Source organism: Neoarius graeffei, chromosome 16 (genome assembly GCF_027579695.1).
Source record: "Neoarius graeffei isolate fNeoGra1 chromosome 16, fNeoGra1.pri, whole genome shotgun sequence".
Lineage (NCBI taxonomy): Eukaryota > Metazoa > Chordata > Actinopteri > Siluriformes > Ariidae > Neoarius > Neoarius graeffei.
In genome coordinates, this window is record NC_083584.1 from 56,513,921 (window position 1) to 56,529,688 (window position 15,768).

At 41.2% G+C, this 15,768-nt stretch overlaps 1 protein-coding gene across 1 annotated transcript in view; it reads right to left on the minus strand.

Annotated features, from left to right (window-relative positions):
- The window catches only part of dscaml1 (Down syndrome cell adhesion molecule like 1), a 165,480-nt gene that overhangs the window by 5,063 nt on the left and 144,649 nt on the right, over window positions 1-15,768 (minus strand). Inside the window, exons 18-29 of the mRNA XM_060942167.1 lie at window positions 13,327-13,466; window positions 11,659-11,812; window positions 8,857-8,974; window positions 8,415-8,578; window positions 8,228-8,326; window positions 6,807-6,995; window positions 5,093-5,380; window positions 4,604-4,759; window positions 4,410-4,440; window positions 4,126-4,244; window positions 3,860-4,012; window positions 3,548-3,742 (exon numbers count right to left, since the gene is read on the minus strand). Coding sequence (XP_060798150.1) covers window positions 3,548-3,742; window positions 3,860-4,012; window positions 4,126-4,244; window positions 4,410-4,440; window positions 4,604-4,759; window positions 5,093-5,380; window positions 6,807-6,995; window positions 8,228-8,326; window positions 8,415-8,578; window positions 8,857-8,974; window positions 11,659-11,812; window positions 13,327-13,466 — 1,806 coding nt within the window. The remainder of the gene's footprint in view (window positions 1-3,547; window positions 3,743-3,859; window positions 4,013-4,125; window positions 4,245-4,409; window positions 4,441-4,603; window positions 4,760-5,092; window positions 5,381-6,806; window positions 6,996-8,227; window positions 8,327-8,414; window positions 8,579-8,856; window positions 8,975-11,658; window positions 11,813-13,326; window positions 13,467-15,768) is intronic.

The window sequence follows — 15,768 nt, forward strand, 5'->3', positions numbered from 1 at the left end:
AGGAGTTTTAGCCCATTTCTCTCTACAGAACAACTTCAGCTCTCGGATGCTGGTGGGTTTCCTAATATGAGCTGCTTGCAGTTAACACAAACAGTTTTGAGACGATACTGGGGAAGTCATGGTCTAAAGGTTAGAGAAGCAGAGACCAAAAAGGTCACTGGTTCAATTCCCTGGACTAGCAGGAATGTTTGAAGCACCCTTGAGCAAGGCAACTAACCCCCAACTGCTGCCCAGGCTGCTCTGGGTTTGTTGTACGTCACTCTGAATAAGAGTGTCTGCTAAATGCCTGTTCTGTATGTAATATATATGTAACAATATATGTTATGTATGTAATAATAACACTATCTGTTATCACCCAGATGAGGATGGGTTCCCTTTTGAGTCTGGTTCCTCTCAAGGTTTCTTCCTCATGTTGTCTGAGGGAGTTTTTCCCTCACCACTGTCACCTCAGCCTTGATCATCAGGGATAAATTTATTCATTCATATGCTTAAAATCTATATTTTTCTCTAAAGCTGCTTTGTGACAATGTCTGTTGTTAAAGGCGCTATACAAATAAATTGACCTGACCTGACTTGACTCGCACAACATTTCTATTGGATTAAGGTCAGAACTTTGACTTGTTCATTCCAAACATTAACTTTCTTCTTCTTTAACAATCTTTGGTAGAACGATGTGTGTGTTTCGTGCCATTGTCTCACTGCATGACCCACCTTCTCTTGAGATTCAGTTCATGGACAGATGTCCTGACATTTTCCTTTAGAATTCACTGGTATAATTCAGAATTCATTGTTTCATCAATGATGGCAAGCTGTCCTGGCCCAGATGCAGCAAAACAGCCCAAACCATGATACTACCACCACCATGTTTCACAGATGGGATAAGGTTCTTATGCTGGAATGCAGTGTTTTCTTTCTCCAAACATAACACTTTTCATTTAAACCAAAAAAAGTTCTATTTTGGTCTCATCCATCCACAAAATAGTTTTCCAATAGCCTCTGGCTTGTCCTTATGATCTTTAGCAAACTGTAGTCAGGCAGAAATGTTCTTTTTGGAGAGTAGTAGCTTTCTCCTTACAACCCTGCCATGAACATTGATGTTGTTCAATGTTCTCTTGCTGGTGGACTCATGAACATTAACATTAGCCAATATGAGAGAGGCCTTTAGTTGTTTAGAAGTTCCTCTGGGTTCCTCTGTGACCTCATGTGATTATCACATGCCTTGCTCTTGGAGTGATCTTTGTTGGTCCATTGGTGGAGTCCAAACTCTTTATGGATGGATTTGTGACATTTTCCAGCCTGATGAGCCTCAACAACTCTTTTTCTGAGGTCCTCAAAAATCTCCTTTTTTCATGCCGTGATACACTTCCACAAACATGTGTTGTGATGAGCAGATTATGATAGAGCTTTGTTCTTTAAATAAAACAGGGTGAACACTCATCTGATTGTTCCCAGTTGATTGAAAAACACCTGACTCGAAGTTCACTTTCCAATTAACTGTCAATCTTAGAGGTTCACATACTTTGTCATTCATTGATATGTAATAGTAGACCATTTTTCCTTAATAAATAAATGACCAAGTATAATATTTTTGTCTCATTCGTTTAACTGGGTTCTCTTTATCTACTTTTAGGACTTGTGTGAAACTGTTGATGCTTTAGGTCAAATTTATGCAGAAATACAGAAAATTCTGATTTCCAATATTTGTTGGCATACTGGCGGCATGGTTGTGTAGTACAGGTAGTTAGCATTGTCGCCTCACAGCAAGAAGGTCCTGGGTTCGAACCCAGTGGCCGACGAGGGCCTTTCTGTATGGAGTTTGCATGTTCTCCCCGTGTCTGCGTGGGTTTCCTCCGGGTGCTCCGGTTTCCCCCACAGTCCAAAGACATGCAGGTTAGGCTAATTGGTGGCTCTAAATTGACCGTAAGTGTGAGTGTGAATGGTTGTTTGTGTCTATATGTTAGCCCTGAGATGACCTGGCAACTTGTCCAGGGTGTATCCCGCCTCTCGCCCATAGTCAGCTGGGATAGGCTCCAGCTTGCCTGCGACCCTGAACAGGATAAGCGGCTACAGATAATGGATGATGGATCTTAGTGGGTGAAGTTAATCACAAAGCATTTGTGCCCCTTCCAAGGAATTTCATCCACTTGCTTATCTGTCATCTTAAAGAACACTGAAAAATCAGCTTTCCAAGATGGCGTCATGATGAGCGCATGGCAAGCATCTTCTTCTTTTTTGGCGTTTCATGGCAGTTGGTATTACATTAATGCCATGTTATGGAATGAGTCTGTTACTGTCTCAAGGGGAAAACAAAACAAAAATGAAACGGATTTTTACCTGCAGTTGTCAGCAGTGTCATTTTAGTTCATGTTGTATTGTTCATTGTAGTTTTTATTTAGTTTTTGTTTTTTGAAAACTGTCACGTTTATTTTTATTTCAGCTAATGAAATTATTTTTTCACTCCCAATTTTAGTCTTAGCTTTTGTTAATCCTGGCTCTGACACCTCTCTATCATAGCCAGCACTAACTTTACAGCAATTTGTGCTACAGTAGCTGTTCTACGGTATCAAACCAGACAGGCTAGGCTTCTCTACCCATGTGCATCAATAAGCTTTTGACATCCATGACCCTATCACCAGTTCACTAGTTGTCCTTCCTTGGACCACTTTTGGTCCATAATGGGAACACCTCACAAGACCTGCGGTTTTGAGACTCTGACCCAATCATCTAACTATCACAATTTGGCACTTGTGGAAGTCACTCAGATCCTTACGCTTGCCCATTTTTCTGGCCAACAACACATCAACTTCAAGAACTGACTGTTCCCCTGCTGCCTAATATATCCCACCCCTTGACAGGTGCCACTGTAATGAGATAATCAATGTTATTCACTTCACTTGTCAGTGATTTCATATTGTGGTTCATCAGTGTATTTATATCATCAAATATCCTAATAGTAACATGCTATGGGTCGTGGTATGATACACTTTTTGTAATTTAAATAAAATTAAAGTAATAGATAAATATACTGTTACTTTTGCATAACGGTGTTGTTGTACATTTCGTGCTTATCAAAATATATATGCTGTAGTACAGAAGAGTACAGAAGTATACATACAGTATCCTCGTTATTCCTAGCAAACTTAATGTCAATTAAACGTAATTTGAAGGAAACAAATACAGAGTTGTTAAATAATTTCAAATAAACTTCCTTCCAGTAAAAAAGGATGAATCTCTTATTCCTAGGGCTCCTTTCTGAGAATGAAGAATAATCAATAGTTTTCATCAATAGAACAATCAATCAAATTGATGAAAACTGTAGTAGCCGACATTTTAAACCTTTGTTTATATGGGTTAAAACCTTTTTAAATATGATTAAACAACCTATTCAGTTATTTGTTGTATGTTCAATGGTAGAACTTATCAAAGGTTTGAGACAAGCATGTGCGGATTTTGGCAGACAGTTTTCATGAAATTAGTTTCAGATTGACTTGTTAGAACCATCCATTTATACTGTGGCTACATTCACAGGAAGTAAATGTTTGTTTACCCGTGTCCTGGGACAGACTGGCGCTATAACTGTCGCTCTCTGTTACAGTGATACCATGCTGGGAGCCGACGGTACGCCAGTCAGAGGTTAGGGTGCGGGCAGGTGTGGATGCCTGGCACTTTGTCAGGGTCCACTGGCTTGAGTAACGGTTCCTTGTACTGTGAGCAGACTTCACACTCTTCCTTGACACTGGATCTGGCAATAGAACGAGGATATGGGAAAATAGTGACAATGTGTGTCATAGAAATAAAGCCCATTTCATGTAACTATAATATTGCATCACCAATATATTGGGCACAACAATGAACTTACTGGTTCCTGGTCGAATATCAGACATGTCAATTAAGGGGCCAGTGTTCTGAATGAGGGCAGGATGATGCACAGACACTCCTGTGCAGAAGCTCTGAGGGTTTACTGATTGGCTGAACTCTGTGTCTGTCACTGGGATGGTGGCTTTGTCTTCACCTGAACACACATGATAGAAGAAAATCAGTTAAGAGATAATTCAAACAAAATCATGCAAACAAACATGACATGCTGGAAAATACACACATAGATTAAACAGTGAAATGACACACCAATCTGCTTGATGCCTTCCTTATCTTCAATAAGCAGTTGTACACGTGGTATGTCTATGTGCAGCCGTGGCCCCTGGGGTGGGCCTTTCACTGGGGTGTCAAAACTGCGATTGTTCTTACTGCTCCAGGTGTTAAATGTACACACACACACACACACACACACACACACACACACACACACACACACACACACACACACACACACACACAGAGCTAAGTAAATACACATATACAAGTGTTAATCTTGGCCAGACGACGATTATGCTGGAGCTCTATATTCTTACCTGATTAACATTTCAGCCAAACTTTTCGCATCTGAAGAGACACAGCAGAAAAAAAAAGTTATTATATTTCAGGTATTTATGCTGGATATTAAATACCTTTCCTGTTTAATTCAGAATGTTCCTCTATCTGCTGTTCTCATCTACCTATATCTCATATATCTATACTTCAGTCCATTCATCACCCTCTTCCTCACCTCGAAGTCTCTTCAGCCTCTTCTCTTTGCGTTTCTTTCGAATGATGAAGAGGAGAGCCATGCCCAATGTGACTAGAATGACTGGACAGCCAATGGAGAACAGCTTCTTTACATCATCACCTTCCCCACGTGCAGACTTAATTGGGGGAATAGTACCTTTGCAATAACAGCACAAAAATGAATTGATCTTAAAGATCTGGTTCATAATAAAAGAGCATGAGATTTAAGATTACAGCATTTATGTTATGTCAGTGTTATTTCCTGATTAATCTAGCTGCCTTTCAAAATAAGGCTTGAACACTGGAGGTGTGTTGGGAATACACCCTGGATGAGATGCCAAGCCATCACAGGGGACCACGCACATACACACTGACTCACACCTAAAAAGCAGTAACATGCACTATTTAAGACTACTCCCAAATAATTGTGCTTCAGCCCATGCAATGTTGTATGACATAACTGTAAATGGACTCTGATTGGCCAACTCACTGCCATCGTAGTCCAGTGTGGCAAACTGGGAGGTCTGATTGCCACAGCCAGCACTGTTGCAGGCCTTCATCTTCAGCTCATACCAGGTGGCTTCACGCAAATCAGCCAGGAAGACATCGGTTGTGCCATTGGTGCGTACACTTTGCCAAGCATAGGTGCCTTTGGGCCGGAAGTCAAGCAGCACAGCGTTGATGGGGCAGCCGCCGCTGCTCCAGCCCTGCAGGTTGAGCCGAGCATGGGTGGAGTTGATGTGGGTGAGCAGGGGCTGGTCCTTGTTGAACTGTGGCTCTGGACGTGGAACAGGGAAGGATTTGGACATCAAGGTTTTGTGTTGCGTAAAAAGTCCTCCCTACTGTGCAGAACTGTCTATATGTGAAGAAAACTTATATCGACTCTTCTGTCTAGACAACTGACACATTGTAAACATTATATGAGTTTCTAGATGATATTAGTAAACATACGCTGCCTGGTCAAAAAAAAGTCACTGTTTGGATTTAAATAAGCAAATGCATAAAAGCCTTTGATTGGATAATTACTGCAGTGATTAATGTGTTTCAGCTGCAACAGTTCTTTTAACTTGAACTGATGCAGTGAGTAGCTTCTCATTTCTTACATAAACATGTTGGATCCTGTTGACGTGGAAAATATGTTACTGTGTTTCAGAAGGGTCAAATTATTGACCTGCATCAAGCAAAGAAAACATCTAAGGAGATTTGAGCTGAAATGACTGGAATTGGGTTAAGAGCTGACCAACACATTATTAAACCTGGAAGGATAGAGATGAACTGTTACCTTCACAGAAGAAACGTGGGCAGAAAAATATCTTGCCTGACCATGATCAGAGATCACTTAAACACTTGGTGAAGTCGAATCGTAAAAAATCAACAGCAGAACTCACAATTGCGTTTAACTCAGATCATTTCCACACACACAGTGTGACGAGAACGCACAGGATTGGGACTAAACAGCTGTTTGTCCAGAAGAAAACCACTTGTTAGTGAGACTAATCAGGAGAAAAGGCTTCAGTTTGTTAGGGAGCATAAAGATGATTATATTTATTATGATTATTATGATGATTATCTGCTCTGAAGCAACGGAAAAAAGGTCATGTGGTCTGATGAGTCCAGACTGACCCTGTTCCTGAATGATGGGCATGTTAGAGTAAGAAGGGAAGCGCATGAAGCGATGCCCCATAATGCATGGTGTCCACTGTACAAGCCTCTGGAGGCAGCGTTATGATCTTGGGTTGATTCAGTTAAACAGGTCGAGGCTCAGCAACGTTATGGGGCAATAAAATAAAGTCAGCTGATGACCTGAATGTACTGAATGACCAGGTTCACTTCAGTGGGGTTTTTCTTCTCTGATGGCACGGGAATAAAATTAGAACTCAGATAGTGAAAGAGTGGTTCAGAGAGCATGAGGACTCATTTTACACATGAATTAACCACCGCAAAGTCCCGACCTTAACCCCACTGAGAGTCTCTGGGATGCTGGAGAAGATTTTACAGAGAGGTTTGACTTTCCTGTAGTCAAGACAAGATCTCAGTGAAAGCTTAATGTTCCTGGGTGGAAATCAATGTTGTAACGTTGTATAAAGTTGTTTCTAACAATGCCACGGTGAACGCGTGCCGTAATCAAAGCAAAAAGCGGACCAATTTCGAGTGTGCAACTTTTCTTTTTTGGCCAGAGTGCACATAAAATTGTGCTTTCTTACCTCTGCCATGAGTCTTTGCCTCAATGATTTCACTTATCCTACCAGCTCCCACACTATTCTTGGCAGCTAGTTTGACCTTATACCAGGTACCACAGCGGAGGTTGTCCAGCTTAAAAGAGCGCTCAGTAGAGCTAATGAACACATCTCTCCACTCTTCTGTATTATCCACAGAGTACTGCAGCACAAAGCCTGCAAACACACAAACATAAAGTAAAGGTCTGAGTGAGAGTGTACAACTAATGACGATGAAGAGTGCACTTACCAACACGATTATTATATATATTACAATGATGGTGATCATGAAATGCTAAAATCGAGGAAAATGGGCCAGGGAGTATTAGCTAGCACCTTGCACACCTAGAATGAGCTTTCCTCACTCTCAGCTTTGTCTCATCTCATCTCATTATCTCTAGCCGCTTTATCCTGTTCTACAGGGTCGCAGGCAAGCTGGAGCCTATCCCAGCTGACTACGGGCGAAAGGCGGGGTACACCCTGGACAAGTCGCCAGGTCATCACAGGGCCGACACATAGACACAGACAACCATTCACACTCACATTCACACCTACGGCCAATTTAGAGTCACCAGTTAACCTAACCTGCATGTCTTTGGACTGTGGGGGAAACCGGAGCACCCGGAGGAAACCCACGCGGACACGGGGAGAACATGCAAACTCCACACAGAAAGGCCCTCGCCGGCCACGGGGCTCGAACCCGGACCTTCTTGCTGTGAGGCGACAGCGCTAACCACTACACCACCGTGCCGCCCCTCTTAGCTTTGTATGAAGCTTAAAAGTTGTGGCAGATTTGCCTTCTCACCACTAGAGGGTGCAGATATTTCAAAGATCACGAGTTTCAATCTGAAAAACCCAAGGAAGAGAGAAAAAAGCTGCTGGTGGGACACTTAGACCAATAGGGACACGACAGTCATTAGGTTGGTTTTGGTGTTTGTAATATGATAATTCTGTGTATACACACACACACACACACACAGAGTGTTTGTATCAGTGACTAAACAGATCTAAACAGACAAACCCGAGCTGAGGTTATTCCAATTCATCAGAGAAATGCATGCATCAGTGCAAAGTATGGTTGACCAGAAAGAAAGGTCCTTATAAAGTGGACAAAAGCACATAAAAGCATTTATCATGAGCTACAGAAACCTGCCAGGATAAATAAAAAAAGGTGGGGCATATACACACATGCTCACTTGCTGAGACAAAAGAAAGTGGGGAAAGCAGTGTATAAACATGTAAATAGACTCAGTGAACGGTGACAGTTGGACAAAAGAAGCCAAGTGGACCAAATATGGCACAAAGAGGGAAAGGAGAGGTTGCGTAAGAATGGTGCTTAAGAAAGATGAGTAAAAATGAAGAAGAAAAAAAATATTTGATTGAGTAAATGACAGAAAAAGGGTTTGTACCTCTGATGGAGCTTCCTCCATTGTCTCCAGGAATCCAGGCCAGGGTAATGGAGGAGGTTGAGGTGGTGGAGACTGTTAAACGTGGCTGATCTGGAGGGACTGACACACCCACACATAAATATAGTCAAACATTATAGTCTTTAATAATCTTCCACCTTGTTTTATATACACATGTATTGCACTTTACCTTGCACTAGTAGGTTCACAATTATGGTATCGAATCCTAGTGTGTTGGTGGCTGTGCAGGTGTAATACCCAGAATCCTCTGCTTTTACTGAGCGCAACAACAGAGTTCCGTTTGCCAGAATGTTCCGCTGGCCATCCTGAGATACGGGAATAGCAGTGTTCTCGCTGCGGGGGTTAAAGCCACAATTATATTATAGATATACATCTCTACTGATGTCTTGTTGAGAGATCGTGTAGTTTGTACAGCATTACTGTATAAAAGTATTATACAAGAAACAAAAACAGTTGTACTGGGAAATGTGTGAGATATGGCTGGTATTTAGTTAAAAAATATGCAATAGCCAGAGTCATTGTTGCTTTTTAAAGTTATTTTATATTGCAGTATAGACAGAGCTTTTGAAATGAATGCAGAATGAAAAACTAGACCTAAAACTGTCACTCACCTGTCTTTGGTCCATTTAATGGTGGGAGTTGGCTCCCCAACTGAACTACATGGCAGCCGTACCTCCTTCATCCATGGAGTAGTAACTGTACCTCCAAAAGATAAGATCTTAGCAGGAGCTAAGGGGGAGAGATAGAGAGGAAAATGCTCAAATCTATGACCATGAAGGATTCTGCAGTTTGTCCCTCTGTGGTCACCATAAAGGTAATATGCAGGACCCTACAACAGAGAGCTTCTAAATGAGAGAAGATTAGAATTAGATTAGATTAGATTAGATTAGAAAGGAGAGAATTAGGAAGCTCATATAGGGAGCTACGAACTTTTAATTATCCAAAGATCTAATAAACTAGCAACTCAGTGTCAACTCATGTACACAGTATATACCCCATGCCGCTAGTTTATTATATTTACCAACCCAGAAATTAATAAGCGGGCAACACGATGTAGAAGAACAGTCTTGTACCTGTGGGAACCTTTCAGAAAAAAATACGATCAATTGACACATTTAAAGTTCTTGAGAGCACATGAATGCATGATAAAACAAACTCAGTCAGTCAGATATTCACCAAGTTGTGTTTTATGTAAAAACACCGAAATGATATGTCTCTCTCTCTCACACACACACACACACACACACACACACACACACACACACACACACACACACACACACACACACTTCACTCTGGACAAATCTTTCTTTTCCAGCCAAACATCAGATCAAATATAACAAGACAATCTGAGTACACTGTACAAACAAACATACAGCACCAGTCAAAAATTTGTATACCCCTTCTCTACTTGATAGGTTTTTCTGTATTGTGACTATTCTCTACATTGTAGAACAATACTGAAGACATCAAAACCATGACATAACATCTGGAATTATGTGGTAAACAAACAAATGTAAAAAACAAAATCTGTTTGATATTTTAGATTCTTCAGGTATCTTCATTTACCTTGACGATGCTTTCCACACTATTGGCATTATCTTAACCAGCTTCATGAGGTAGTTACCTGGAATGCTTTTCAATTAACAGATGTGTCTCGTTAATTGAAGGTATGTTTTTTTTTTTTTTACACTTTTTGTTCTAAAGTGTAGTGGATGAGTTTCTTACCTTCTTAATGTGCTTGAAATCAAACAGTAAATAGCAAATAATAATAAAAATACAGTAAATAGCCCTATTCCACAACTGTAGTAACCCATATTATGTCAAGAACCACTCAGCTAAGTAAAAAGACATGAAGTGACTTTTAATTCATAAAAATAAAGAAAAAACATTGAATTAGAAGCTGTGTCCAAACTTTTGACTGGGACTTGAAACTCACAGAACACTTTATGAGGAACACTACACTTGTACTGAGTAGGGCCTTCCTTTGCTCTTAAAACAGTTTAAAGTCTTTGTGGCATGGATTCCATAAGATTGTGGACTCGTTCCTTTGAAATCCTGCTCCATGTGGACATGATCGAATCACACAGTTCATGCGTATTTTTCAGAAGCGCTTTCATGCTGTGAATCTCCTGTTCTCCCACATCCTGAAGGTGATCTCCTGGATTCAGATCCGGTGACTGGGAAGGCCACTGAAGAACACTGAGCTCAGGGTCATGTTCGTGGAACCAGTTTGAGATGATATTGCTTTGTGACATGGTCCATTATCATGCTGGAAGTATCCATGAGAAGATGGCAATTTGTGGCCATGAAGGGAAGCAACATGGTCATCAACAATACCCAAATATGCTGTGGCATTCAAGCCATGATTGATTGGTATTAATGGCCTCAAGTGTGTCAAGACATCATTCCCCACACCATTACACCACCTCCACCAGCCTGGACTGTTGGCATCAAATTCTGACTCTAACATCTGTGTGTCTCAGCAGAAATGGAGATTCTTCAGACCAGACTCCATTTTTCCAGTCTTCAACTGTCTAGTTTTGGTGAGTCTGTGCCCACTGTGGCCTCAGCTTTCTGTTCTTGGCTGACAGCACTGGAACATGACATAGTCTTCTCCTGCTGTAGCTCCTCCACCTTAAGATTCGACATGTTGTGTGTTCTGAGATGCTTTTCTGCTCACCACAGTTGTACAGAATGGTTATCGGAGTTACTGTAGCCTTTCAATATGCTCCAACCAGTCTCAATTGATCTCTCTCAACAAGGTGCGTCCATCTGCAGAACTGTTGCTCACTGGATGTTCTTTCTTTATTGTACCGTTCTGAGTGAACTCGAGAGACTGCTGTGTGTAAAAATCCCAGGAGATTAACCGTTATAGAAATACTCACACCAACCTGCCTGGTACCAACAATACTGACACAAAGATCACGTTTTCCCCCATTCTAATGGTTGATGTGAACATTACCTGGATCTACTGACCTTGACCTGCATGATTTTATGCATTGCTGCCACACAATCAGCTAATTAGACAAGTACATGAAAATGAGTAGGTGTACAGGTGTTCCTAATAAGGTGCTCAGTGCATGTAGACCCACTCTTTAATTTTCTAATCCAAAATATTGATTACACTGCCCATGTCATTTTCTCATCCCCTCTTCCTCATTACTGCACACTATATTGGCCATCAGCTGCTCTTTCTTTATCCGTTTGTTCAGGGCCTTAACAACACACTATCCCTTTAGCAGGTCACAGAGGGCAGACAGAGAAGAGGGCTAAGAGAGAACTAAGGAGAAAATGATGGTAGAGTGAACACAGTTTCTTTAACAAACATTAGATGCGTGAAAATAAATCAATTAATCTGTCAGTTACTCATAATTATAGTTCTTACTCAACTTAAATTTCTCATTATTTACCCTTTAAAGCAGGCTCCACAGTGACCTTCTCGCTGATGTTTCCCCGACCCGCAGTGGTAACAGCTGCTGCCCAGATCAGGTACTGCTGTCCTTGGTTCAGATGGGTGATGCGGTAAAACAGCACTTCTGGGTTTGCCTCATATTCACTAGGAGCCTGAGAGCAACATAACAAAACATTAAATCTCAAGAGAAAAGACTAGGGGAAAAAAATCACTGCGATGATTCAAATAAGCTTGTGCTTATTCTTGATGATGCCAAGAGTGTGAAAAACAATGTATGCTGATCAAACCCGATGACACCATGCATTTTTATAGTTTTGTGTGCTATTTCAGAACCATATAAAAGAAAGGAAGGATTTTTTCCCCCAAACTAGCTTCTTCACCTTCTGCACAATCCATATGATTCTTATGATGACCTTTAATGTGTTCATTTTCTTACACACACACACAGTTTCCTTTCCCCTCAGACTAATCTGAAGCTTACCCTGCCATCCATACTCACAACAACCCCGACCATAACACACTGACCTACTCATGCATCACATTCCTCGTCCTACGACATTACGTTCTATTTTCTTGTGTCTCCTTTATGTATTCATAACTCTTCTAAAGGCTTAATTATTTTGGAGTAAATACTGTACATTTCTTTGGTCTCTCTTTGGACTAGTTCATATCTTTCTCTTTCCATTTATTCTGCCTTCATCGCAAAAAGCAAGTAAAGGGAGGTTCGGAGTGAGGGAGGCGGAGTGGTGTAACGGATATTGAAATATTCCTCTGGCATGTAGATAGGGGTGATCCAGGGAGCGATAGTGGGAGATAATGAAAAGAGGAACAAAAGTACTCCCTGCACGGTGTGTCTGACCCTCCCTCCCTCCCTTTCTCCTCTCACACTCATTTACATAGTAATCACCCCATGCTCTGCAAGAAACCAGGGAGGGAGGGGGGGGGGAGGAGAGAGAGGGAGGGAGAGATGGAGAGCAAGATAGAGAGATGGATAGGAAGAGACATAGAAAGATAGACAGAGAGAGAGATTTGTGAATGAGGAGAAAGTGTGTCAGTAAGCCTGTGCAGGTACATTAATTTGGTGTAAAAATACACAAATAAGGCTTGTGTGTGTGTGTGTGTGTGTGTGTGTGTGTGTGTGTGTGTGTGTGGGTATGATAGCATGCAGATGAGGTGGTTATAAATGTGATAAAGCCTCAGGGGAGTGTGGATGTGTGTGCATGAGTGGGTGCATGTGTTGTGTTTGTGTGTGTTAGCTTGTTTCCTGCCCTCACTGATGAACAGATGAGGTTGTCTAGGCAACGTGATGAGACACAGATATGCAAATGAGAAAGGGAGAGTGAGCTGGCATGCACACACTGCAGTATGAGGCACACATATCCTGCTGATATTGCACCACTGACTCTTACACACACACACACACACACACATTAAAAATACAGTGATACAGATAATTCTGAAAGAAAGGCGTGTTTTAAATATTCACACAATCTCAATACACCACAGCGCGTGTGCACGCACACACACACACACACACACACACACACACACACACAAACAACAACAACCCAACAACAACAAAACTGTATAAATATATGCATGTCTGAATTTGATCTGTCATAATAAACTATCCAGTTGTCACATCTTCACACCCTTTGTTCCTTACTGGTTGAGCTGATCCAGGGCTGGAGCAGTAAATGGTGTATTTCCTGATGATGCCATTTGGTTTGTTCGGAGGGAGCCAGGATACCACAACACTGCTGGCAGAGGAGGGGACAGCTTTGATTCCGGCTGGAGGGCCAGGGACTAAGAAAGCAAGAGAAAAAAAAATTGTTTTGCAAAAATAAGCATCACATAAGCTTCATATAACCCGTTTTTGATGAGTTCACCAATTGATCTTTGAATAGTTTCTCACATCCTGAAGAGTTCTATTTCGAACCCATTTTGTTGTATGGTTCTCCATGAAAGGTATCACAGTTTCATTGGGACATAAGGACAAGAAAAAAAGCAACCTTTCGGGTTATAGATTTAACTCTTCTTTTAAGAGTGTGTCAACAGTTCAAAAAGTGAGCAGAACTGTTTACAGCTCTGCTAGACTTAGCCTTAAGAGGCTCAAATGAGTCTGTAAAGATGAAAAAAAGAGCAAAAGCAGCAGAGAGAAAGACAGATTGACAGATGTTAGAAGGGGAACATATGTTCGGTTTAGTGTGTACTGTGCATAGTAGAAAACCATCCTTCACTGTCAACTTCATTTGTGTATATGGGTGGAAAGGTAGGCAGCAGGGCTGCTCAAAACATTGTTGGCTGATTGTTACTACAAAACTTGCAATACTGATACCATAGAACACCACAGTATACAAATGACCAATTTGCCCAATAAAAATACATTGGCTGTGTGTGCATTCTGACAAATCTCAATGCATAAAGAAAAAATCCATTATGGGTGCTTTGACTTATTGAAGTTGATTGTTTTAATATATTGAAAAAACATATTATATGTAATTGCAGTGCACAACAATTTAATCACAGTTATGTTGCATAAAGGGGCGGCACGGTGGTGTAGTGGTTAGCACTGTTGCCTCACAGCAAGAAGGTCCTGGGTTCGAGCCCCGTGGCCGGGGAGCGCCTTTCTGTGTGGAGTTTGCATGTTCTCCCCGTGTCCGCGTGGGTTTCCTCCGGGTGCTCCGGTTTCCCCCACAGTCCAAAGACATGCAGGTTAGGTTAACTGGTGACTCTAAATTGACCGTAGGTGTGAATGTGAGTGTGAATGGTTGTCTGTGTCTATGTGTCAGCCCTGTGATGACCTGGCGACTTGTCCAGGGTGTACCCCGCCTTTCGCCCGTAGTCAGCTGGGATAGGCTCCAGCTTGCCTGCAACCCTGTAGAAGGATAAAGCGGCTAGAGATAATGAGATGAGATGTTGCATAAAGATGCATATTGTGCAGTGCTAATAGGCAGGCTTAAACACAGAGTTCACCTTAATATACTGCAGTGTATCTCAAACACCTCAATCCCTGAGAACTCCCTTTACACATGAAAACACAACATAGTGGTGTATGGGTATTTATATAAATGTGTGTTTTGGGACATATTTTGGGGATATGTAGGTTTAGAAGGCTTTACGGAATTATCAATATTTTTGAGATTTAGATTGGCAGAGTTTTATTCCTGAGAGGCTTTAGTTTGGCTTACAAAGAACAGCTACTCTATCATTCCACCATACTGCATTTCACGCCATTAAAGCTGGAGACAGATGTGGAAGCATGAGCATGCCTTTGTAGTGCAAGTAAGGATTATCAGCTCCATCTCCCACTATATACTTGGTGCTCTCTGTCCTTGAGTCATATTTAGTCAGGTACAAAAATTGTATACAATAACACGCCAATTCATTTACAACAGTGCTCCCTTAGAATTGTTACATTTATTTATTTTTAAAAAAATGAAAAATATAATTAACTGTGTAAAATATTTCTTGTTTGTAGTCCACTGAAATTCCTATCTCGAAGAATCTGATACCATACAGAGTCAAATATACAAAAATGTAAGAAATATAAACATTTGATCAATGATGAACATGTAGTTATACAATGTTACACACACACACTTTGTAGAGTACCAAACTCATAAAAGAAAGAAGAAATACAATTTTACAGAAAAAAGCATGACATCTCTCATTAAGCATGTACACAGATTTTTTTCTCCTCCTTCATTCTCTTTCTCTCTAAAAGAAATAGTAAAATCTCAAGAGCAAAGTGCTTACTCTTGTTCAGTCCTCCATTTCTTCCCTGTCCCCCATTTGCCAAACCCTTCCTACAGCCCCCCCATGTCCCCAGGGAGGAGGAGAGCAAAAGATAGGGCACTAATCTCATGCCCACCAGTGTAAGCACAAACGTAATGCCTTCTAATCCATAAAGAATTAATCCTTCTTGTGTTGGGTAGTGAGTTGGAGTGAGACACAAACACTTGTACTCACATTTCAAGCCTCCATGGTAATGTCATATTTGATCTTAAACACTGGATTAAACACTGCATTTGTTACTATAAAAAAGCTTCAGTCATCCTCGAGACCACTCCACACTCACCTAGGACTATGATCCACACACTCACCT